At 42.6% G+C, this 26,167-nt stretch overlaps 1 protein-coding gene across 1 annotated transcript in view; it reads right to left on the minus strand.

The window, feature by feature from the left end:
* Positions 1-5,131: 5,131 nt before the first annotated feature.
* The window catches only part of ngly1 (N-glycanase 1), a 79,953-nt gene continuing 58,917 nt past the window's right edge, over positions 5,132-26,167 (minus strand). The window contains exons 9-13 of the mRNA XM_072509329.1: positions 20,629-20,799; positions 8,988-9,173; positions 8,134-8,311; positions 7,837-8,017; positions 5,132-5,590 (exon numbers count right to left, since the gene is read on the minus strand). Of these exons, the coding sequence (XP_072365430.1) occupies positions 7,842-8,017; positions 8,134-8,311; positions 8,988-9,173; positions 20,629-20,799 (711 nt within the window). The 3' untranslated portion in view covers positions 5,132-5,590; positions 7,837-7,841. The remainder of the gene's footprint in view (positions 5,591-7,836; positions 8,018-8,133; positions 8,312-8,987; positions 9,174-20,628; positions 20,800-26,167) is intronic.

Here is a 26,167-nt window from a genome sequence, read left to right on the forward strand (position 1 = left end):
CTTAATTTCCCTAATCAGGTCTGCCTCATTACACATTACCAAATCTAGAATTGCTTGTTCCCTAGTAGGCTCTACCACAAGCAGCTCAAAAAAAACATCTCATAAACATTCCACAAATACCTTTTCTTGGGATCTGCTACTGTTGTGGGCCAGGACTTAGAAAACTTCAAAGTATATCATGGAGTTCACCTGACCTACAATTGTTTTTTTAAATTTTGGTTACGAGGAGCACAAGGGCCTGCCTTTCAGGTGATATTCAACAGAGGCCTTAAGCACTTTTAATCAAAAACAAAGTTTATTCTACAAATTTAGTCAACATTTTAAAAAACACACAGTATTTGTATCAACTACACATAGCTACAATACTCCATGTGTAACCCATAATAGATTTTACCCCTTAAGATGTTCCAATATAACAAGATCCCATAAACCAGAAACCCCTTTACAAAGGTGTGGCCCAGAACACGGCACTCAAAACCTGGTACTGACACTCTTGTCTCCTTTTCAAAACAGCAGATTTGAATTCCTTCCAGAAAGCAGTTATTTCTTTTCAAGTTATCAAGCAGTCTGGAAACAGCTTTTAAACTGAAGGTAGAGAAACACTCCAAGATATATGTCTGTCTGAATACTGCAGCCAAATGTGAAAATGAAAGTAAAACTCAGAGCCACAGCCCAGCTCTACCCATCACAATGACATTTCTTAAAGGGACATTCCATGACAATACCAACCTGATTTTCCCAGTCCACCTGCATATTAAAGTTCCGCATGATTATTGTAATATTGCCTTTCTTTATATGCCTTTTCTATTTCCTAATTTATTTCCTTCCCCACATCCTGATGACTGCTAAGGGGCCTGTACATAACTCCCATCAGGGTCTTTTTACCTTTGTGATTCCTGAACTCTACCCACACGGATTCTACGCATTCTGATCCTATATTGCTTCTTGCTATCAAATTAATTTCATTCCTCACTAGCAATGTAAACCACCCCATGCCATCAGCCCTCTACCTCTCCCCCCTTCCCAGAAACCCCAAGCCACTCTCTCGAAACCACCTCACCCAGTATCGCCTGCATCCCCCACCATTCACACCTCCCAGGCCCATCAAAACCTGTACATACTGGTTCCAATGGCTGTGACCCCTCCCTCCACCTGTTCACTAACCAACTTATGTTTGTGAGCGAGGTGACCACTGAGAGCCCCCTCCCCCACATAGAGAAAACCAACACAACGCCCCCCCCACACCCAAACCTTCCAAACTCCCAACACAGTAATTCCTCAATCCCAAGAGAAACAAATCCCAACCAATCACCACACAGCCTCAAACCATTCCCAAACTCAGCTTGAGAGAAAAACCTAAGAAGGAAAAAGAAAAAAGAAAAAAACAGATTAACACAGCCAAAGTCCATACTCATTTCAGTCCCAGTCCTTAAGCTTTCACAAACGCTTCCACTGTCTCAAAATAGAAGTCCTTGAAGCTATGTGTAACCCTCAGCTTTCCCAGGTAGACCACCCAAATCTCACGTTGCTTTTGTACACTACCTTTGCTCGGCCAAAGACTGCACATCTTCTTGCCAGCACAGCCGTGAGATCCTGGTATATACGAATACCATCTCCTTCCCACTTCACCTCTTGGTTCAGCTATGCCCACCTCAGCATTTTTTTGTTCACTGATAGCTGTGGAGGCATACTATCATAGCTCTTGGTAGCTCATTCGCTTTTGGTTTTGGCCAGAGCGATCGCTGATAGCTGCCCAGCTTGTAGAGGGATGGGTCCTCCTCCTCCCCCATCAACTTGGTTAACATCTCCACAAAGAACCCCGTCAGCCTCCTGCCCCTCAAGCAGTCCCATGATCCTTAGATTCTGCCTTTGTGACCTATTCTCCAAGTCTTCCACCTTGGCTCTTAGCCCTTTATTACTCTCCACCGCTCCTCACCCATCGAGATGAACTGGTCGTTATGCTGCGGCAATGCCTCCCCCACCCCAGTCAACGCCTCACCTTGCTCCCGCACTGCCATTGACATCTTTGCCAGAGCCTCCTTCATTGAGGCAAGAGTCTCATCCACACACTTCTTGAGCGAGATCATCATCTCCTTGTAATGCTTGTCAAAGTTAGAAAACTGCCACTCAAACTCCCCCGCCATCACCTCAGCCAGCGTATCCAACGTGATGAGCGTGGCCCCTCGGCGAGCCTGCTCTCACCATTTTTTCTTCCGTTGAACGCCCCGCCGGACTTTCACCCGACCCTTTTCCCTGGATTCTTTTTCTGGGATTTCAACATCCTTTGGTTGCCTTAGACTTTCCAACAAATAACCATGCAAAATTCTCTCCAAAAGCTGGGTGCGAAAGCTCTAGCAGGACCCACTCAACGTGCAACCTCCACTTACGTGTCGCCACTGGAAGTCCATTGACATGTCATAAGATAATTAAAGTTCTCCATTAATGTCTTTAAATTCTCCATTATAATTATTCCTTTAGTCCCGCACTTCTTTCTAATTTCCTTGCAAATTTGTTCCTCTAAATCTTTCCCACGAGTTTGTGGTCAATAAAATATACCTAGCAATGTAATGGTACCTCTATTATTTCTGAGCTCTAACTAAATAGATGTCTTGCAGATTCTGGAACATTCTTTCCAGCATGGTTGTGTTTTCCTTCATCTGTACTGCAACCCATCCTCCTTTCTTTCTTTTACTTTGTATCCAGGAATATTTAATCATCAGTCCTGCCATTCTTTGAGCCATGACTTTTATCACCATAGCATTATATTTCCACATGACGATCTGCACCTGCAGCTTTCCAATCTTATTTACCTGACTGTGCATTCATACTAACCTTATTAGCATTTAATTCCCCCTCTTACTCCCTTGCCTAATACCTATTTCCTACTCTAATACTATCTGTCCCTCCTAATGTGTACATTGAGTTTCCTCTAATTTTCCTGATTCCCACATCCCTGCCACTTCTTTTTAAACAACAGTTGGGTCATAACTTCAACCCAGCGTGCAGCGTCAGAATATGACGGCCCGTTGGAATTACAAGAACAAAGAACAATACAGCACAGGAACAGGCCCTTCAGCCCTCCAAGCCTGTGCCGACCATGCTGCCCGTCTAAACTAAAAATCTTCTGCACTTCCGGGGTCCGTATCCCTCTATTCCGATCCTATTCATGTATTTGTCAAGATGCTCCTTAAACATCACTTTTAAGTGCACTTACCTACTGTAAAAAACATTGTTGAAACCCCCGCTGGCCAGTGCCGCAAGCCCCAGCACGGTCCAGCTCCGGTTCTTTTACTGTTGGCTGCCTTAAAGCAGGTAGGTTTAAAGGACCCAGTGAGATTGATAGGCCTGGGAGGAGGTGGGCGAGGGTGGGATAGTGTTGTCCTGGGGTGAGGGGAAGTGGGGGGAGGGGGGGTCAGGAATGTGTGTGGGGGGGGGGGGGGGGTCCAAACAGGCCTTAGTCTGGGAGTTTAAAACAGTTATGCTGTAGTTAGAAATGCATTTATTTCTTCTAACTCTTTCAGGATAACTATTAGCATAACTGGGAGAACCATCTGAAGTGAGCAATTTAAATCACTTTGTCGGAAAGTTCCCAGCCCAGTTCAATTGTCCTGGAGAATTTAGCACTTCTGGACAATTGCTGTATAAACCTTTTACTGGAAATATCGGAGGATTCCTCCAAATTCAATGCTGGGGAACATTATTTAGGATTATTTTTCAATTTACTTACCCAATACAGTTGTCAAGATATGGCGGTATCTTCCAGAAACATACAAATGTCCTGGTCCAGATTCATCCTCGCTCTGTATGTCATTACTGAACATTCAGCATTGCATATACAAGTTGTATTAAATGTGCCCAACACTTTTTGAGTACTGTAGAAAATGCAGTGCTATATTCATCGAAGAGTTCATACTGAAATGTCTTCCAACAGGATTTCACTGAACTTCATTCTGAGGGCGATGCCAGGTGAAATGTTAATAGACTCTTCTAATAATTTTTATGGGACAGTGGGTGACAGTTTAGCTTCAATATTACCACTGCATGTAGTAGGTTGTTGCATTGTGAATTTTAGTATATAATGAACAATATCCCAGCCCTCATCCGAATAGTAAGTAAAGTGTGACATCCCAGCCTCAGATGGGCAAATATACCATCAGATTCCCCACATAAGCAAAGCATCAGATGTCTTTTGTGGGAGAGGCTTGAGATACTCCAACCCCTTCTGAAGAAATCTTTCTTGTTCTTGACATTGCCTACCTTTATTGAAATGCACTATTGCAGTAATTAGATTTTTACTTCCCTTTAAAGGGGAACAAAGTCATAATGTGAGCCTGAGAAACATTAACTCACTGTCTTAAGGAGGCTCTGCACGAGGTGCCAGATCTGACCCTGATCCACTGCCGGATAGATTATCATATAGTGAGCCCAGGGCAATCAAAAACTGGAGGGGGGAAAGGCAGAGATTATGACAGAGGCCAGATTGGTGATCGGTGGGATGGCCAGTGTTGGGAGGGGGTGGTGGAGGGGTTGTAGGTAGAGCCGGGATACATGTAGATCCTGTGCTAAATTACTACGTTACCATGGTTCATATAGACTTTTCAAAGTTATGCTGAGTGAGCTTTAACTGTGATAGGGTAAGAGAAGGAATGCCCAGTAAGACAAAGGCTACTATGTAGAGAAACCATGCTTGCACAGGACTCTATTTCTCATGACCAGCGACAATCTTTCTCTCATCGTTTAACACGCTCCTTAAAACCTACCTCTGCCTATCTTTTGGGACATCTGCCCTACTACCTGCTTAATGTGGCTCAGCAGTAAATTGTGTTTGATAACACTCCTGTGAAGCACCTTCAGATTGCAATTTACAAATAAATTTAGAGTACACAATTATTTTTTTCCAATTAAGGGGCAACTTAGTGTGACCAATTCACCTACCTTGTACATCTTCGGGTTGTGGGGGCGAGACCCATGTAGACACGGAGAGTGTGTGCAAACTCCACACGGACCGTGACCCAGAGCCGGGATTGAACTTCGGTCCTCGGCGCAGTGAAAACCACTGCATGACCATGCTGCCCTTCAGGTTGCAATGTTAAAGGTGCAATGTAAGTGTAAGTAGTGACAATAAGAAAGATTATTATATCCTTAGTTTAATTTAGAAAAAAGAACTGCGCACAGTACTGCAAATGTAATGAGTAGGATAAGGGTGAATCTGTGAATATAGTATATTTGAATTTTCAAAAAGCATTTGAGAATTTTTATAAAAATTATTCAAGGGATGTGGGTTTTGCTGACCAGACCAGCATATATTGCCCATCCCTAATTGCCCTTGAAAAGATGATGGTGAGCTGCCTTCTTGAACTGCTGCAGTCCATGTAGTGTAGGTACACCCACATTGCTGTTAGAAAGGGAGATCCAGAACTTTGACCCAGCGACAGTGAAAGAACGGCGATACATTTCCAAGTCAGGAAGGTGAGTGGCTTGGAGGGGAGCTTCCAGGTGGTGGTGTCCCCATGTATTTGCTACCTTTCTCCTCTTTGATGGTAGTAGTCATAGGTTTGGAAGCTGTTGGCTAAGGAGCCTTTGTGAGTTCCTGCAGTGTACATAGAAGAAATAATTCACAAAATTAGGACACAGGATTGAGATTAATATATTAGCATGGATTGAGGATTGGGGTTAATGACAGAAAACAGTGAGCAGTAACACAATGTATTCAGGCTGTCAGGGTATAACCACTGGGGTGTTGCAAGGATAAGTACAGGGCCTCAGATATTTACAATCTGTATTAGTGACCTCACTAGGTTTTGTACTGTATCAAAGTTCTCAGACAATATGTGAGATGGTAAATTAAGCAGGAGGACAACACAAAGAGAGGCTACAGGGGAACAGAGACAGGTTATGAAAATAGGCAAGAACACCACAGATGACACACAGGTGGTAGGATGTGAAATGATCCACTTTGGCAGGAAAAATAAAAAATATTTTTTTTATTGGAGAGACTGAGTGACCTTATACATGAATCACAGAAATTAAACACGCTGGTCTAACAAGCAATTAAGGCAGCAAAGTCTTCCTACAATCATACAGGTCATTGGTGAGGCCATATCTGGAATACGGTGTGGTCTCCTTATCTCAGGAAGGACATAACCCTAATCCTAAAGGGAACATAACAAATGCTCACTGGACTGGTTCTTGGAATGAGGGAATTGTTGTGCAAGGATTCAGTAGACTAGGCCTACTGGATAGAGGTTAGAAGAACAAGAGATGATCTAATTGAAACACAAGAGATTCTTAAGGACCTTCCTCAGGGTAGATATTGAGAAAATGGTTCCCTTCACTGGGGAATCTTGAACATAGGCCACTGTATCAGAATAAAGGGTCAACCATTCAGCAGAGAGGAGGAGAAATCTCTTCCTTCAAAGGGTTGTGAACTTTTGAAATATTCAAATCCAGAGAACTGTGGATGCTCAGTATAAAAGACAGTGGTCGATACATTTTGGGGTATTAAAGAAAATTAAGGGGGGTGGTGTGGGATGTTGGAGTGGAAGTAGGTCAGTCATAGTTTCATAGAATTTACAGTGCAGAAGGAAGCCATTCGGCCCATCGAGTCTGCACCGGCTCTTGGAAAGAGCACCCTACCCAAGGTCAACACTGCCAGCCTATCCCCATAACCCAGTAACCCCACCCAACACTAAGGGCAATTTTGGACACGAAGGGCAATTTATCATGGCCAATCCACCTAACCTGCACATCTTTGGACTGTCATGATCTTATTGAATGGCAGAGGAGGCTTGAAGAGTTAAATGGCTTACTTCAGCTCCTACCTATGTACTCTTCCCATTAGTATCTAAGCAATAAGTGGCCTCCATATTCTTCCTCCAGAAATGCACTCCCTCAGTTATTTATATTAAAGTTTGTTTGCCAGTTTTGCAAGTTTATTATGACTTCTTGTAGTTTGTTGCATTTAGTTTCTAACTAAAATGCATGTCTTTTGGAAAAAGCATGATCATGCATGGTTACAACATAATAATTCAACATCACTGTGGTTTGCAAAACAGGAAGGATACTGACCTTCTACATTAGGAATACATACAGCACAACATTTGGAAGACTGATGAATATCAAATGTGAATGGGAGAGGCAGCGCTTATACAGTTCAAAGTCAAGGAAGTGCACATTATATTACTCCTCTGCAATGGAGATTTTCTGTTTGACTCCTGGTCTCATTACAAATTACTTAGATAATGGGCAGATAAAGATGTAGTCCAGGACATATAGAGCAAAAAATCACCCAGAAGTATGAGTCTAAGTTGTCGAACGCATATAAAAATCCAGAGGAAAGACCCAAAAAATACAATATACAGCATTTACAAAGATAAAAGTTAACATTAATGTGTTTAACAATGGTTTAAAAATAAAATGCTGCATTTATATAGCACCTAATCATATTCTGAAGATACTTAACCACACACAGCATCCAATTAATTTATTTTGAAGTGTAATGACTCATAAGTATATGTGGAAGCCAATTTGTGCTGCGCATATTTTTAGTTTGAGAAGTCATATTGGATATTTTACAACAGTACAAAATACAAGTTCTCAACCTTTATTCACCACATGGTACAAGAAGGTAAAGCTATTTTATATTTTACTGATATTCTGCATTGTACACAAGTACTCCTATCACAGTTCCAAAAAATATTCAAAATCTTAACTGCATCCAAAAGTATGATACTGAAAATATTTTTAGTGTAAAGGCCTCTATTGAATACATTAATATAAAAAAATAAATGGTTTAAGTGATTGAAAACTTCTATTCAGGCTAGTGAAAATTCATACTTAATCTAAACATCCTGAAGAGTTATAATGATCTCCATGGGATACTCCTGACGATCATTCAAACTTTGTCTGAAGAGTTGGGTGTGCTGCCATGCAACATCTCCTTCTCCACCACTTAGCTCAGCCTCCAAAATTAGTTCGGTAGATCCATTAAAATTAGGGAATGAATGAGTACCTTGATCTAATTTAAAGAAAGATGTATAAAAATGAACATTGTTACTACACTGATTTCCCCCCTAAATTGTGCCTTTGTCAAGAGGAAAAGATTGTCAAATTCAATAATACAGCAATACGCACCTCCATTTAGATCAACACTGACTAAGTTTGAATTTAGATGCCATCGAACATTTCCAGTTTGAAATGTCTGACTGCTGGATCGAATGGAAACATTGTCAATCATTAGACCCACTGATCCACATTCAAACTTCCAACTGACTTTAGCGTATGATGATCCTTCTGCCCGAGCTATGTACACCTGTCCAAGAAAATAATATACATCAAGTTCGTAAAACTTTTCTACACCAAATTTTGTTTATATTATAGAACCAGTTTAAGGAGTCATGTTCAGCTATACTAGAGTGATAAGCATCAAATGCATAGCCAAATAATTCAAAACTCTTTTGACTAATCTTGCACTGTCTTTTTAAATGAAATGAGGTTAATTTTCATGAAGTGCCATTTGAAAACTTTGACACTCCTTTGATGAAGTTGAATTATTTAAAAGAAAATACAAATGGTAAATATATATTACTTTTCTTTATCCTTAGAAATGCCATCAAATTTATTAAATGATGTGCCCTTTCTCACAAGTATAGCATGACAACGCATTCTGCTACAAAAATCTTGATACACTGTAATCTTCACAATGATGAGTTTCAGATCTCGACCAGGCTCGTACAAAGGAATTTCCCTGTTGTTCATTTCTCCACTCCACAATACTGTTACAATCAGGTAAAACACTTTACTTCAGTGGAGTTTTAGCAGAAAACCAAATATAGAAAAATACTTTATGATGCAAATATGTTCAGAACTATATTCATCATCCCTAATCGGTATATCTCTGATATAGTATTCAATATTTATCAGAATTCCTACTCGAACTGTGAAGGTATGTACAAATGTGGAAAAAGAGCCTTGCTGCAAATTCATACCATTTTCCAATCTCGTTCAACTTTTCGAACCACAGAATCCATTTTCCATGCACCTTTTTCCCAGTCGTTAATGATTTCATTGTTGTTGGAAACTCGAATATAATGGTTTTCTACTACATTGTATTTTATATGAAACAATTTTGCTGCTTTTTCTTTTTCTGTAGCAATGAAAGTGAATCCTGTGTTCTGTGCAGAAAGAAAACAATAAAGTGAAATATCATGCCCGGTACCACAAAACATATTACATTATTGGAGAAACTTAGTTTCTTCTTTCTGCTCAGCAACCTCTCCAAGTTTGATAAATGTCTCATTTTACACATGATAAATTATTCTGCATGATGTTATATATTTGCATTAGTTCTTAACTCTAGTGAAGCTATGTAGTATTAATGTATTCACCAGAAGTGACGTCAGAAGTTCTTGAGCGGGAGAGAGAACAGCCATGTAAGAGATAACACACTGTAAATAAAACTCTGTTGTTTTAAACCTCCGTGCTTCTTAGTATCATACCTCCAAAACACAACATAAAAACTGGCGATGAGGACTATAAACATATGCTGGCTGGCCACCATGGAAGAAGGAATTTATCGAGAAAAGTTAGAAAGGAATATTTTTCACCTGGTGCGACATGGGGAACTAACGGGCTAGGTGGACGGGAGTAACGATAATCTGCTTGCAGAACAAATTACACAGTTGTCTGTGACAAATAAGAGGCTGAAGCTCAGGTTGTTGCCTTGTGAGGGAATCAAGGTAGCTGTTGAAAATGCTGTTACGAAGTGTTCATATGGAAACTTCCATTAGCAGAAAAATGGCAGGTGTTGTTGGCTTTGTGGGACCCTTTGACGAAAATGTGGAGCGATGGAGCTCCCATATTAAGCATTTGACGATTTTGCATAGGCAGACAAAGTAGCAAAAAATATTATGGTGCCCACTTTCCTGAGCGTGATGGGGGAAAATATTTAATCTCGTCTGTAGTTTAGTGCAATCCAAGAAGCCAGGTATTAAGGTATACAAGCAGATTGTAAATATTGTGCAAGCACATTTTTTTGCCAAAACCCTTGGTGATTGCAGAGTGCTTTAGATTCCATAAAAGAAACCAAGAAGGGAGTCAATTGCTTAATTCAGGGCTGTGCTCAAAAGACTGTCAGAATATTTAGTGTTTGGAGATGTGGTGAATGACACTACTCTGGACAGGTTGGCTTGTGGTTTATGGTTTGTAGTCTATGCAGCGAAGTGTTACAGAAACGTTTGAGTGTAATCTTAATCAGCAGAAGGCTATGGAAATCACTGTTTCTATGGCACTGGCTACAAAGGAAGTTCAGCAATTGAGTATGTGTGCTCAAATACACAAAATGACTGCTGAATTGACACCCAAAAATCTTGATTCATACATGTTACCGATGTGCAAAGCCAGGGCATTCTGCTGCTGAATGGTGGTGTAAAGACATGTTATGTCGAAGTTGTGGACAAAGTGGACAGTGTGCGCCCGCAGGTAGAAAAAGCAAGGTCTAAGGAAAAACAACAAACCAGGGAAGCATTTAAACAAAATAAAAGGAGGAACATCCATGCTGTAGAAAAGGGTAGAGGAAAATGAAGCGACTCAGTCAGAGGAGGAATTGCCACTGAAAGTGCAAGCCATTGCTGGCACTTCACACCGATACTGGATGGACAGCCAGTAAGGATAGAGGTTGACACTGGGGCAGCAGTCTTGTTGGTGCCACAGTTTGTCTACATGGAGAAACCTAAACATATTGCCTTAAGGCCGTCAAGGATAGTGCTGAAGACAAACATCGGAGAAGTGGTTCCACTGAAGGGCTGCATTGAAGTAGCTGTGTAATGTAATGGACAAACAACAGATTTGTCTCTATATGTAGCAAAGTGACACTATCCAGCATTGATAGGTTGATGGCTGGAGAAGATTCGACTGGACTGGGCAAAAGTCAATGTGACGATCAATGGAGAATCTGGCCTCGCAAAAATTAAGAAGCACGCTGTTGTGTTCGATGGTGGATGAGGGAGCATGCAATTAAACTGAAAGTAAAAGGAAGCCAAGTAAAATGCTTCAAGGCAAAGTCTGTACCATATGCTATTAGGCCAAAGGTGTTGGATGACAGAGTGACTTGTTAAGTCTAGAGTCTTGGAACCTGTCAGCATCAGTGAATGGGCCACGTCAATAGTTCCAGTCATCAAGAAAGATGGACCCGTAAGGATTTGCGGGGACTTTTAAGGTCACCATAAATCCAGTGTCATGTGCTGAGCAGTACCCATCACCTCACATTGATGACTTGTTTGCAGGATTGGCAGGAAGCCAACATTTTGGCAAAATTGATGTGAGCCAAGCTTACTTACAGATGAATGTGGACAAGATATCACAGGAACTTCTGACAATTGTGATACATAAAGGGTTGTTCCTAAATAGAAGATTGCCATTTAGTATCACATCAGTTCTTGCATTATTTCAAAGAACAATGGATCAGATCCTGAGTGGACTGAGCAGAGTCCAGTGCTATCTGGATGACATCCTAGTCACTGGAAGAGATGAAGAGGAACACCTTTGAAATCTGGATGTCACTCTCCAGAGATTGGAAGATTAAGTCTGAGAGTCCGTAAGAACAAGTGCGAGTTCTTCTAATTCTCCGCTGAGTATTTGCGACTTGTAATTGACGACACTAGCCTTCACGAATCTCCTTCAAAGGTTAAGGCCATGACAGAGATGCCTGCACCTCAGAATATTAACCAGTTACATTCCTTCCTGGGATTATTGAACTACTATGGAAGATTTGTTCCAAACTTGCCAACAATTCTGAAACCATTGCATAACTTCTTATGTCAGTAGAAGAAGTGGAAGTGGTCGGACCAATGCAATAGTGCTTTAGTGTGCAAGCTAAAGAAGCGTTACTTAAATTTGATGTGTGATGAATGTAGAAGTTCTTATATATTATATTTTATATCTGTTGCAATAATGTTTTTAAAAGCTTGGGTTAAGGTATACATTTGTTGCAGTAATATTATTAAAGAACTCAGACCATGTGTCTGCTAAAGCTGTAATTAAGAAGTCGTAAAAGAGATTATTATTGATTTTAACCACGTACTTGGTTACAGATAGAGGGCTAATGAAATAGTGTTTTGATTGTTGGAGATTTCCTGGTGTAAATAATTTGAGGAACTTGTGCCTCATCTTAGCTAAACAGGTCATGGAACTTAGTGGGATACAGATGATGTAATTAATGGGAGGAGCCAGGTTAGTCTGTGGTTTTGCAGTCGTTACAGGATTTTAAGTTGAACAGCAGTGCTTTGCAAAATGCTGTTAGGTTGAGAAGTATACTGGATCTGTTCTTGAAAGGAACGCTCTTCAAAAGTCTCCACACAGCTAAGCAAGTACATGGGTTTTGTTAACTTTATTTAGAAGTGGCATTTGAACTGTGGTTCCTGCAACAATCCTTGCACAGACTGGATCTGTCTCTTATTCTGTCCAGACCAGAGATGATGTTTTCTTGAGGAGACATGCAGACCAGTTGCTGGCTGGAAGAACGGAATCAGGGCTTGTGCAAATCCAGGTTCACCTCTACAAAGTCATGACTTGACCTTTCCTACAACCCTGACACTAACCGACACTAATGAGAAAAATAACACCATCTTCTGTTAAGGCACATGGACACCTCTAGTTCCTACGCCAACGCTGGTTAAACCAAACACAGATGATGTTAGTGCGAAGTTGAAAACAGCAGAGGTTACCACCAGTGTGAAGAAGACGCCACCAGAGGTTCGCTTTCAACTGTTCCGAGAACGACGACCTGCAAACCAACTGACTTATCGCCCATTGTTAATGTTAAACTTGTTTTGAACTTGTTGGGGGCGCTCAATTAAAGGGGAGAGGAAATGTTATGTTATTGCATTAATTCTTATTAGCTCTAGTGAAGCTCTGTTGTATTAATGTTGTCATGTGAGTGTACCTTTAAGAAATGGATGTTTAAGCAATGTACCTTTAAGAAAACAGTGATGTCAGAGAGTGGGTGGAGTGGAGCTCAGTTCAGCCATTTTGAAATTTCAGTTTGAAAAAGAGCTTGGGTGTGTGTCTGTGTTTGCAGTGAGCTGGATCTGCTGTGATCTCTGCCATGAAAGACCATCTCTGGATGATTTGGGTTATTTAAACTCATAAAAGTAATGCCTTTAACCTGATGTGTTTCTGTTTAAAGGTGTTAAATCTCACGGATGTTCAAAGGAAATCTGAAGGATTTTTTAGTGTGGGAATATTTTCGTGGTTATCTTTGAAGTAAGGGGTGTTAAGAGATCCAATGTTTATTTAAGAGGTTAAGTTGAGTTCATGGAATAAACACTGTTTTGTGCTTAAAAACCCACGTGTCCATAATTGTAATCCCACACCTGGAGAACAAGCAGTGTGCTCGGAAAAGCAACAAATACATTTTGGGGTCCTGAAAACGCCTCGCCCATAACAATAGGGGGCTCGTCCGGGATAAAAGTCTATCTATTGGATTGGCTTTTGTGAACTTAAAGACAGTGAAGGATTGTTGCTTTTCCGGTGTGGTATTTTAGTTTAAGTGGGGAGTGTGTTGTGGACAATGGCTCTTTCAGAGGCTCAGAAGTTTTTGGGGGTGGAGAATGTCACACGGATTACCTTACGGACAGAGACGAAAAGCAGACTGTTAGATTTGGCAAGAACATTGCAGTTAACATTACCTGACAAAATGCAAATGGCGGTGGTTAAGCATTTAAAGTTGCCCGAGGTACCATTTGACTCATTGGAAATGGCAAAAATTCAGTTGCAAATTGAACAAATGGAACATGAGAACGAATTAAAGCAGCTTGAATACAAAAGAGAGAGAGCGGAAAAAGAGAGAGAGAGGAAAAAGAAAAGAGAGAAGAAAGGAGAAAATAAAGAATAGCCTTAGCAGAACAAAAAGAAAAAGAAAGGGAGATACAGATCAGGGAAAAAGATAAAGAGAGGGAGTTTGAACTTCAGAAAATGGCCATGAAACATGAAAGTCAGTTATAATTGGCAGACAGAAAGGGAAACGAACAGTTGGAGGATAGTGAGAAAGAGTGTCATAGTCAAAGGCTTGGTGGGAATCTATTTAAATATGTCCAAGCATTGCCAAGGTTTGACGAGAAGGAGGTAGAAGCCTTTTTCATTTCATTTGAGAAGGTAGCTAAACAAATGAAATGGCCACAGGACATGTGGGTGTTACTGATTCAAACAAAGCTGGTAGGTCGAGCTTGTGAAGTGTTTGCATCACTACTGGAGGAGGTATCTGGAACGTATGAGGGGGTGAAGAAATCCATCTTAAGTGCATATGAGCTAGTGCCTGAAGCTTACAGGCAAAGGTTCAGAAATTTAAGGAAAGAATTTGGTCAAACATACATGGAGTTTGAAAGGCTCAAACAGAGTAATTTTGATAGGTGGATAAGGGCTTTGAAAATAGACCAAATGTATGAAGCTCTCAGAGAAATTATACTTTTGGAGGAGTTTAAAAATTCAATTTCTGATATAGTGAGAAATCATGTGGAAGAACAGAGGGTTAAAACTGCGAGATTAGCAGCAGAAATGGCAGACGATTATGAGTTAGTTCATAAATCAAAGATTGATTTCCGACATCAGTTTCAGCCGGTGAGGGATAGAAACTGGGGACATGAGAAATACTCAAGTGGTAAAGGTAAAGGTGATATGATGGGAGACAATAAAGAGAGTGTACCTCAGATCAAAAAATAAATCTAGGAGGGTGTAAAAGAAATGAAAAGTTTCAAATGTTTTCACTGTAATAAACTAGGCCATGTAAAGTCACAGTGTTGGTGGTTGAAGAAAAGCACTGGAAGGGCTGATGTGGTAAAACAGGATAAGACAGTGGGATTTGTTAGAGTGGTAAAGGAAAGCCCAAGGGAAACGAAGGAGGTGCAAACGATTGTACAGCCTGTTCAAGACGTAATTGTTAAGAAGGTGCCAGATGTCTTTAAAGAATTTACTTGTGTGGGTAAAGTTTACTCATGTGAATCAGGAGGAGCAGGTAAATAAGTCACAATTTTAAGAGATACAGGGGCTAGTCAACCTTTAATGGTAAGAGATGAGGAATTATGTAGTTTGGGATGAATGTTGCCAGAAAAGGTGGTGATTTATGGAATTCAGGGTGAGAGGAGTAGCGTTCATTATATAAGGTATTGTTGGAAAGTCCAGTGAAGAGTGGTGAAGTGGTAGTAGGTGTAATAGAGGAACTATCTTGTCCAGGAATACAGTTTATCTTGGGTATTGATATAGCTGGATTGCAGGTGGGAGTGATGCCTACTGTGGTTGATAAGCCAGTGGAAAATCAGACAACTGAAGGGTTGAAGGACGAATATCCTGGGATTTTTTCCAGATTCTGTAGTAACAAGATCGCAAAGTCACAGGTTAAGACAAGAGGCAAAATCAAAGAGTGAAGATGAAGTTCAAGTGCAATTATCAGAAACTATGTTTGATCAGATGGTTGAAAAAGAACAACAGGTGGAGGATGAGGCGGGTATTTTTAGCTCAGGAAAATTGGCGGAGTTACAACAGAAAGATGTAGAAATAAAACGGATATATCAGAAAGCAGATACGGAAGAGGAATCTGAGAGTATACCAGAGTGTTATTACCATAAACGTGATGTCTTGATGAGAAAATGGAGACCTGTACACATGCAGGCGGATGAAAAGTGGGCAGAAGTTCATCAAGTAGTATTGCCGGTAGGGTATAGAAAGGAGGTGTTGCGAGTTGCACATGAGGTACCAGTGGGAGGTCATTTGGGAATAAGGAAAACTCTAGCTAAAATCCAGAAACATTTTTATTGGCCTGAACTGCATAAAGATGTAGTTAAATTTTGTCAATCATGTCACACATGTCAAGTGACAGGGAAACCTCAAGCAGTGATAAAACCAGCGCCCTTAATATCCAGTCCAGCATTTGAGGAAACTTTTACAAGGGTCCTAATCGATTGTGTAGGACCACTTCCCAAAACAATAAGTGGGAATCAATATCTTTTGACTGTAATGGATGTGTCTACTAGATTTCCAGAGGCCATTCCAGTACGTAATATTACAGCTAAAAAGATTGTGGAGGAGTTACTTCAATTCTTTACCAGACATGGACTACCCACAGAAATTCAATCGGATCGAATTTTACTTCAAAGTTATTCAAAGAAGTTATGGATAGCTTAGGAATAAAACAATTTAAATCAACTACGTACCATCCAGAATCGCAGGGAGCGTTAGAAAGATGGCATCAGACATTAAAGACAATGTGGAGGGCGTATTGTCAAGATTATCCAGAGGATTGGGATAAAGGAATCCCATTCGTATTGTTTGCAATTAGGGATGCACCTAATGAGTCTACCAAATTTAGTCCTTTTGAACTAATTTTTGGTCATGAGTTAAGAGGACCACTTAAATTGATTAAGGATAAATTGGAGGGCGAGAAATCGGAAATTACACTATTGGATTACGTGTCAAATTTTAGGGAATTATTAAATAGAGCAGGTGAATTGGCTGGACAACATTTGAAAGTTGCACAAAATGTGATGAAACGGGTAGCGGACAAGAAATCCAAAGTTTGTTATTTTGCCAGTGGGGATAAAGTTTTAATGTTGTTACCAGTGGTAGGTGAGCCTTTAAAAGCTAGGTTGTGTGGACCGTATCAGATTGAAAGGAAATTAAGTGAGGTGAATTATGTGGTAAAAACACCAGATAGAAGGAAGTCTTACTGAGTGTGTCATGTGAATATGCTTAAAAGGTACTTTGAAAGGGAAGGAGAGAGAAAGGAGGTTTTAATGATTCTAACTCAAAGTGCCGAACCGAATCCAGATGACTGAATTTGACATACCTCAAATTAAATTGGAAAATGAGGATGTTCTTAAAAATTGGGATGAATTGCTAAGTTACCGTCCAGAGGAAAAACGAACTGACCTGAAAGAGTTATTGATATCACATGGGCAAGTTTGTAGAGATAGATTGGGAAGTACTAAAATGGCTATGCATGATGTAGATGTGTGAAATGCTGTTCCTATCAAATAACATCCATATAGACTTAATCCTTTAAAATTGGCTCAGGTTAACAAAGAGATTGAGAGTATGCTTACCAATGGCTTACCAAGTGGGTTGCAGCCAATGGAGCTCACCCATAAGCGATGGTACCTAAACCGACGGTACCCAACGGTTGTGTGTGGACTATAGAAAGGTGAATGCAGTTTCAAGAACGGACTCTTATCCTATCCCACGTTTGAAGGATTGCATTGAGAAAGTGGGACAATCTGCTTTTATTTCCAACTTCCAGACATGGAAAGAACATTTAAAACATCGTATGGAGTTCTTCGATCGACTTCAGGAGGCGGGTTTGGTGATGAACCTAGCCGAAAGTGAATTTGGAGAAGCCCGAATCACTTTCCTTGCGGAGTTTCCGATACCCTTGAAGCCACCTAAATTGGACAACTCACGATTTAAAATGGCGAACGGCAAAGGCTGATGGGAAAGTCAGTCAACATAGACAGAAACCAGCAGCTGCAGGTTTGCTGTGTATTTACCTCTGCAAAGGCCAGACAACATCGATACCAGCGACCATCAGCATAACAAAGTAGCAGCCACCTGCATACTGATGAGCAATCCCAGGGAACAATAAGTAACATTTTGGACACACAAAGCAAAGCCAGACTCCTCGGCACCAGCAGGAGCCAACACAAAGGAGGTGAACGAGCACCTCAAGACCGCCCATCGATCAGGGAACCGCTCTAGTATTGGAGAAAATCGAACCAAGCGATTGGGACAAAGTCCAATCACTTGGAACCAGGTACAGGGTCCGCCCCGAAAGGCAGGAAGCCCCTGGGGACTATAAGAGTTAAGCCCTAAGTTCAAATCGCTCTCTCCAGCCCTCTTCACCTCTTCTTCCTGCCCGGGTCACCCAGCAACGCGAACCAACATTGACCGTGACCGGTGCAGTGATCGCCGAAAGCCCGTAAGTCTTAATTCAACGCTCGCTACGAGATAGGCGCTCCTAGCTACCAATCCGTACCAACTTCGAATCCCGCAGATTCAGAACCCGAACGAAAGGCCATTTGTTCCCCTGACCTGGTGGGCCAGTCCGAAGTTAAGTATAGGCCTGTTAGTTGTAGAAGTAGTTTAGACGTAGAATTTGTGCATGAGTAGCGATTACTGTGTATAATAAATGTGCTTTGATTTAAATCTTACTAATCGGTGTATTGGGTCATTGATCATTACTCGGACTTGAACCTTGTGGCGGTATCATAAAGATACCTGGCGACTCGAGAGCAAAGGTAATAAAACAGAGCAATTGAACCAAGGAGAAAGTTAGCAACACCCTCAAGACGAAGGGAAATAATGCAATCTCTTAGCATGAAAGAATTTGATCGACCCTTTGTGCAAACAATTTGTAGCATGGTTGCTCCACTGATGGACTTGCTAAAGAAACGTCAAAAATGTCAATGGACAGCGGACTTTCAACAGGCATTTGACTGCCTGAAAGCTGTGTTAACCAATGTTCCTGTATTGGAGAATTGCAAGGGTCTCTGTGGTCAGGTTGAACTAAAGAATCTGATTCTAAAGAGAAATGCCGAGGAGTAGAGGAATGGATGGACCGTGCAGAGACTTTGTTCAAAGAGACTGTCAATCGAGAAGGATTTTGGTTGGAGGAAGAAGAACAAATAAAAATGGACTATGTTGTTTTACCTGTTTGCGTGTTGTTCTTTTAAAACAAAAAGGTATATTTACTGTGTACATTCCTTAGTGGATGGTGCAAAAGTGAAAAATGAAACCATCTTGAAGTTGCTGGTTTGTTTTTTTTTCTTGGGGGGAGGTGTCATGCGAGAGTACCTTTAAGAAATGGATGTTTAAGCAAGGTACCTTTAAGAAAACAGTGATGTCAGAGAGTGGGTGGAGCTGAGCTCAGTTCAGCCATTTTGAAGTTTCAGTTTGAAAAAGAACTTGGGTGCGTGTCTGTGTTTGCAATGAGCTAGATCTGCTGTGATCTCTGCCATGAAAGACTATCTCTGGATCATTTGAGTGATTTAAACTCATAAAAGTAATGCCTTTAACCTGATGTGTTTCTGTTTAAAGGTGTTAAGTCTCATGGATGTTGAAAGGAATAACTGAAGGATTATTTAGTGTTGTAATATTTTTGGGGTTATCTTTGAAGTAAGGGGTGTTAAGAGATCCAATGTTTATTTAAGAGGTTAAGTTGAGTTCATGGAATAAACACTGTTTTGTGCTTAAAAACCCACGTGTCCATAATTGTAATCCTATACCTGGAGAACAAGCCGTGTGCTTGGAAAAGCAACAAATACATTAAAGGGGAGGTTGGTTGAACTCCATGATACATTTTGGGGTTCTGAAAACGCCTCGCCCATAACAATGTATTCACCGAAAGTGACATCATAAGTCCTAGCGCAGAAAACCGAGAGAATATAACAGCCAAGTAAGGGATTACACAATGTACATAAAGCTTCATTGTTTTAAATTTCCAAGCTCCCTAGTATTACACTTCCAAAACACAACACATGCAAATAAATAAGTTACGGATTTGTTAAGGAAAGTGATGTTAGACTAAATTGATTTGACCTTTTTGGGGCAGCTAACAAGGAGGGTCGATGAGAGTAGTGTGTTTGACTTACTGAACTTTAGCAAAGCTTTTAACAAAGTTCCAGTCTGGTCAAAAAATTAAAATCTTATGTGATCCAAGGGAACATGGATGGTGGACCTAAAATTGGCTCAGTGGCAAGAAGCAAAGTGTAATTGTCAACAGGTGCTTGTGTGTCCGGAAGGCCGTTTCCAGTTGAGTTTCACAGTACTGGGTCCCCTGCTGTGTGTGGTATTCATCAATAATTTAAACATAAATTTTAGGGGGCATTAAAAAGTTTGTGAAATGTATGAAAATTGGCCATGGGTTGATTTTGAAGAAGACTGTACAATACAGGAATATATCAAAGAACTAGTCAGATGAATGAAAAGGTGGCAAGTGGAATTCAGTCTGGATATATGCGAGGGAATACATTTGGGCAGGGTACACAAGATAAGGGAATACAGAATAAATGGTTGGTAGGGTACGGAGAAGGAAACAGAAACCGAGAGACTTTGGAGTCCATGTCCAGAGATCCCAGATTGACAGGCAGATAAGGTGGCTAAGTTAAATTGGATACTTGCCTTGATTAGCTAAGGCCTAGAGTACAAGAGGAGGGAAGTAGTGCTCCAACTGTATAAAACACTAGTTAAGCCTCAGAGGACTGCATACACTTCTGGTCACGGAATTACTGAGGGGATGTGATCACACTAGAAAGGGCACAGGATTTGCAAAATGTTGCCAGGAATGGAAAACTTAGTTATGAGGAAACATTGGATCAGCTGGGGTTTGTTTGTTTGGGATCAGCTGGGGTTAGTTTGTTTGGAATACAGGAGGCTGGCAGCAATTTCTTTGCAAATTTGGTGAAATACTTCATTTATTATGCTCAAAACATGAAATATTTACAAGGAAAGGATAACAACATAAAGAATTATAAATTCCATAATGTACAAAGAAAGCTTTAAAATGAATGGAAAGCTTCCAATCATCAGAATACAATGACTTGAAAAAGAGATGGGCTCAAACAGCCAAGTTTACTTGATCATACCAACCTGAGCAAGAGCTCCAGTTTCTCCTCTAGATACTCTCCAAAGTACAGAGCCTGATGTCCTTCCACCAAGCTCTCCTGGCTTTGGGGTCTTTGGTGAAATGAATTCTACAAGTTCGCCAATATACCTTTCCAAAAGTTCTTGCTTTCTGTCTTGTGGAAGGAAGTGTTTTCTCTGAAATTATAAAACAATTTATGAAACCAAGTTTCAGCTTAATTAGACAGGTAAAGCTATTATGTTCCATTCATCTTATACTATAACTAAATCAATTTAAATCCCACTGAAAAATATATTTTTGATTAAGTGTAATGCAAGAACAACAAGCAAATAGGAATCCAAATAGTATATTAGCCTTTATTGCAAGGGGGTTGGGGTAAGAGTAAATAAGTCTTGCTACAATCATACATGGTTTGTGAAATCAGACTGTACAGTTTGGGTTCCCTTACCCATGGAAGGATATGTTGGCTTTAACAGGAGTATAACAAAAGTTTAACAGACTTATTCCTGAGATAAGAAAGCTGGCCTCTAAGGAGAGATAGAGTAGAATGGGCCTCTATTCTTTGGAGTTCAGAAGAATGAGAGGAGATCTCATTGAAATGTCAATTTATTTTGGAAAGCAAAGGACTTGACAGGGTAGATGCAGAGATTGAGTCATTTGGATGAAACAAAGGCGTGGCTATTTGGGACTGAAATGAGGAGTGATTTCTTCCCTCAAAGGATTGTGGATCTTTTAAATTTTCACTGCTACAGGGTTGTGGATGCGAGATTGATGAGTATATTCAAGACTGTGATTGGTAGATTTTCAGGCACTAAGGGAATCAAAGGATATTGGGGTAGGGCAGAAAGGTGGAATTGAGGTACAAGCTCAGTCACCATCTTATTCAATAGTGGAACAGGCTTGAGGCCGATCCTGCACCGGGTGGTATCTTAAATGTGGCATGGCCCGCGATCGGTGCCCACCGATCGTCGGGCTGTCCTCTCTGAAGGAGGATCTCCTTCCTTCCGCGGTCCCGCAAGATCCGTCCGCCATCTTCTTGCGGGGCGGACTTAGAGAGGACGGCAACCACGCATGCGTGGGTTAGCGCGGGCCAACCCGCGCATGCGCGGATGACGCCAGTTATGCGGCGCCGCCTTTGCGCGGGCGACAAGGCCTGGCGCATGTAGATGATGCGACCCCGATCCTAGCCCATTGTCAGGGCCTGAATCGGTCGGGATCGGGACCGTTTCGCGCCGTCGTGAACCTCAACGGCGTTCACGACAGCGCGGCCACTTCGGCGCGGGAGTGGAGAATCCCACCCCTGGTTTGGTCTCTACTCTTTCAGAAGAGTTCCATAAACAATGTAAACATTATTATATTCACACATTCTTTTTTTTTATTAAATATTTTATTGAAAATTTTTGGTCAACCAACACAGTACATTGTGCATCCTTTACACAATATTATAACAGCACAAATAACAATGACCTATTTTATATAAACAAAAAAATGATGAATAAATAATAAATAACAAAAATGAAAACTAGCCCTAATTGGCAACTGCCTTGTCACAAGTAACACTCTCCAAAAATATAATTTAACAGTCCAATATATAATTATCTGTGGCAACGACCTATACATACTATACAGTATATATTAACAACCCTGAGAGTCCTTCTGTTTCCTCCCCCCCCCCCCCGATCCTGGGCTGCTGCTGCTGCTGCCTTCTTTTTCCCATTCCGTCTATCTATCCGCGAGGTATTCGACGAACGGTTGCCACCGCCTGGTGAACCCTTGAGCCGACCCCCTTAGGACGAACTTAATCCGCTCTAGCTTTATAAACCCCGCCATGTCATTTATCCAGGTCTCCACCCCCGGGGGCTTGGCTTCTTTCCACATTAGCAATATCCTGCGCCGGGCTACTAGGGACGCAAAGGCCAAAACATCGGCCTCTCTCGCCTCCTGCACTCCCGGCTCTTGTGCAACCCCAAATATAGCCAACCCCCAGCTTGGTTCGACCCGGACCCCCACTACTTTTGAAAGCACCTTTGTCACCCCCATCCAAAACCCCCGTAGTGCCGGGCATGACCAAAACATATGGGTATGATTCGCTGGGCTTCTCGAGCACCTCGCACACCTATCCTCCACCCCAAAAAATTTACTGAGCCGTGCTCCAGTCATATGTGCCCTGTGTAATACCTTAAACTGAATCAGGCTTAGCCTGGCACACGAGGACGACGAGTTTACCCTGCTTAGGGCATCTGCCCACAGCCCCTCCTCGATCTCCTCCCCCAGCTCTTCTTCCCATTTCCCTTTTAGTTCATCTACCATAGTCTCCCCTTCATCCCTCATTTCCCTATATATATCTGACACCTTACCATCCCCCACCCATGTCTTTGAGATCACTCTGTCCTGCACCTCTTGTGTCGGGAGCTGCGGGAATTCCCTCACCTGTTGCCTCGCAAAAGCCCTCAGTTGCATATACCTGAATGCATTCCCTTGGGGCAACCCATATTTCTCGGTCAGCGCTGCCAGACTCGCGAACTTCCCATCCACAAATAGATCTTTCAGTTGCGTTATTCCTGCTCTTTGCCACATTCCATATCCCCCATCCATTCCCCCCGGGGCAAACCTATGGTTGTTTCTTATCGGGGACCCCCCCAAGGCTCCAGTCTTTCCCCTATGCCGTCTCCACTGTCCCCAAATCTTCAGTGTAGCCACCACCACCGGGCTTGTGGTGTAGTTCCTCGGTGAGAACGGCAATGGGGCTGTCACCATAGCCTGTAGGCTAGTCCCCCTACAGGACGCCCTCTCTAATCTCTTCCACGCCGCTCCCTCCTCCTTTCCCATCCACTTACTCACCATTGAAATATTAGCGGCCCAATAATACTCACTTAGGCTCGGTAGTGCCAGCCCCCCCCTATCCCTGCTACGCTGTAAGAATCCCTTCCTCACTCTCGGGGTCTTCCCGGCCCAGACAAAACCCATGATGCTCTTTTCAATCCTTTTAAAAAAAGCCTTTGTGATCACCACCGGGAGGCACTGAAACACAGAGGAATCTCGGGAGGACCACCATCTTAACCGCCTGCACCCTCCCTGCCATTGACAGGGATACCATATCCCATCTCTTGAAATCTTCCTCCATCTGTTCCACCAACCGCGTTAAATTTAACCTGTGCAATGTGCCCCAATTCTTAGCTATCTGGATCCCCAGGTAACGAAAGTCCCTTGTTACCTTCCTCAACAGTAGGTCCTCTATTTCTCTACTCTGCTCCCCTGGATGCACCACAAACAACTCACTTTTCCCCATGTTCAATTTATACCCTGAAAAATCCCCAAACTCCCCAAGTATCCGCATTATTTCTGGCATCCCCTCCGCCGGATCCGCCACGTATAGTAGCAAATCGTCCGCATACAAAGATACCCGGTGTTCTTCTCCTCCCCTAAGTACTCCCCTCCACTTCTTGGAACCCCTCAACGCTATCGCCAGGGGCTCAATCGCCAGTGCAAACAATAATGGGGACAGAGGGCATCCCTGCCTTGTCCCTCTATGGAGCCGAAAATATGCAGATCCCCGTCCATTCGTGACCACGCTCGCCACTGGGGCCCTATACAACAGCTGCACCCATCTAACATACCCCTCTCCAAAACCAAATCTCCTCAACACCTCCCACAAATAATCCCATTCCACTCTATCAAATGCTTTCACGGCATCCATCGCCACTACTATCTCCGTTTCTCCCTCTGGTGGGGCCATCATCATTACCCCTAACAACCTCCGTATATTCGTGTTCAGCTGTCTCCCCTTCACAAACCCAGTTTGGTCCTCGTGGACCACCCCCAGGACACATTCCTCTATTCTCATTGCCATTACCTTGGCCAGGACCTTGGCATCTACATTTAGGAGGGAAATAGGTCTGTAGGACCCGCATTGTAGCGGGTCCTTTTCCTTCTTTAAGAGAAGCGATATCGTTGCTTCAGACATAGTCGGGGGCAGTTGTCCCCGTTCCTTTGCCTCATTAAAGGTCCTCGTCAGTACCGGGGCGAGCAAGTCCACATATTTTCTATAGAATTCGACTGTGAATCCATCCGGTCCCGGGGCCTTTCCCGTCTGCATGCTCCTAATTCCTTTCACCACTTCTTCTACCTCGATCTGTGCTCCCAGTCCCACCCTTTCCTGCTCTTCCACCTTGGGAAATTCCAGCCGATCCAAGAAGCCCATCATTCTCTCCCTCCCCTCCGGGGGTTGAGCTTCATACAGTTTTTTATAAAATGTCTTGAACACTCCATTCACTCTCTCCGCTCCCCGCTCCATCTCTCCTTCCTCATCCCTCACTCCCCCTATTTCCCTCGCTGCTCCCCTTTTCCTCAATTGGTGTGCCAGCAACCTGCTCGCCTTCTCCCCATATTCGTACTGTACACCCTGTGCCTTCCTCCATTGTGCCTCTGCAGTGCCTGTAGTCAGCAAGTCAAATTCCACATGCAGCCTTTGCCTTTCCCTGTACAGTCCCTCCTCCGGTGCTTCCGCATATTGTCTGTCCACCCTCAAAAGTTCTTGCAGCAACCGCTCCCGTTCCTTACTCTCCTGCTTCCCTTTATGTGCCCTTATTGATATCAGCTCCCCTCTAACCACCGCCTTCAACGCCTCCCAAACCACTCCCACCTGGACCTCCCCATTATCATTGAGTTCCAAGTACTTTTCAATGCACCCCCTCACCCTTAGACACCCCCCCTCATCTGCCATTAGTCCCATGTCCATTCTCCAGGGTGGGCGCCCTCCTGTTTCCTCCCCTATCTCCAAGTCCACCCAGTGTGGAGCGTGATCCGAAATGGCTATAGCCGTATACTCCGTTCCCCTCACCTTCGGGATCAATGCCCTACCCAGCACAAAAAAGTCTATGCGCGAGTAGACTTTATGGACATAGGAGAAAAACGAGAACTCCTTACTCCTAGGTCTACTAAATCTCCACGGGTCTACACCTCCCATCTGCTCCATAAAATCTTTAAGCACCTTGGCTGCTGCCGGCCTCCTTCCAGTCCTGGACTTCGACCTATCCAGCCCTGGTTCCAACACCGTATTAAAATCTCCCCCCATTATCAGCTTTCCCGTCTCTAGGTCCGGAATGCGTCCTAGCATCCGCCTCATAGAATTGGCATCATCCCAGTTCGGGGCATATACGTTTACCAAAACCACCGTCTCCCCCTGTAGTTTGCCACTCACCATCACGTATCTGCCCCCGTTATCCACCACTATAGTCTTTGCCTCGAACATTACCCGCTTCCCCACTAATATAGCCACCCCCCTGTTTTTCGCATCTAGCCCCGAATGGAACACCTGCCCCACCCATCCTTTGCGCAGCCTAACCTGGTCTATCAGTTTCAGGTGCGTTTCCTGTAACATAACCACATCTGCCTTAAGTTTCTTAAGGTGTGCGAGTACCCGTGCCCTCTTTATCGGCCCGTTCAGCCCTCTCACGTTCCACGTGATCAGCCGAGTTGGGGGGCTTCCTACCCCCCCCCTTGTCGATTAGCCATCATCTTTTTCCAGCTCCTCACCCAGTTCCC

This window comes from Scyliorhinus torazame, chromosome 6, assembly GCF_047496885.1.
Source record: "Scyliorhinus torazame isolate Kashiwa2021f chromosome 6, sScyTor2.1, whole genome shotgun sequence".
Taxonomy (NCBI): domain Eukaryota; kingdom Metazoa; phylum Chordata; class Chondrichthyes; order Carcharhiniformes; family Scyliorhinidae; genus Scyliorhinus; species Scyliorhinus torazame.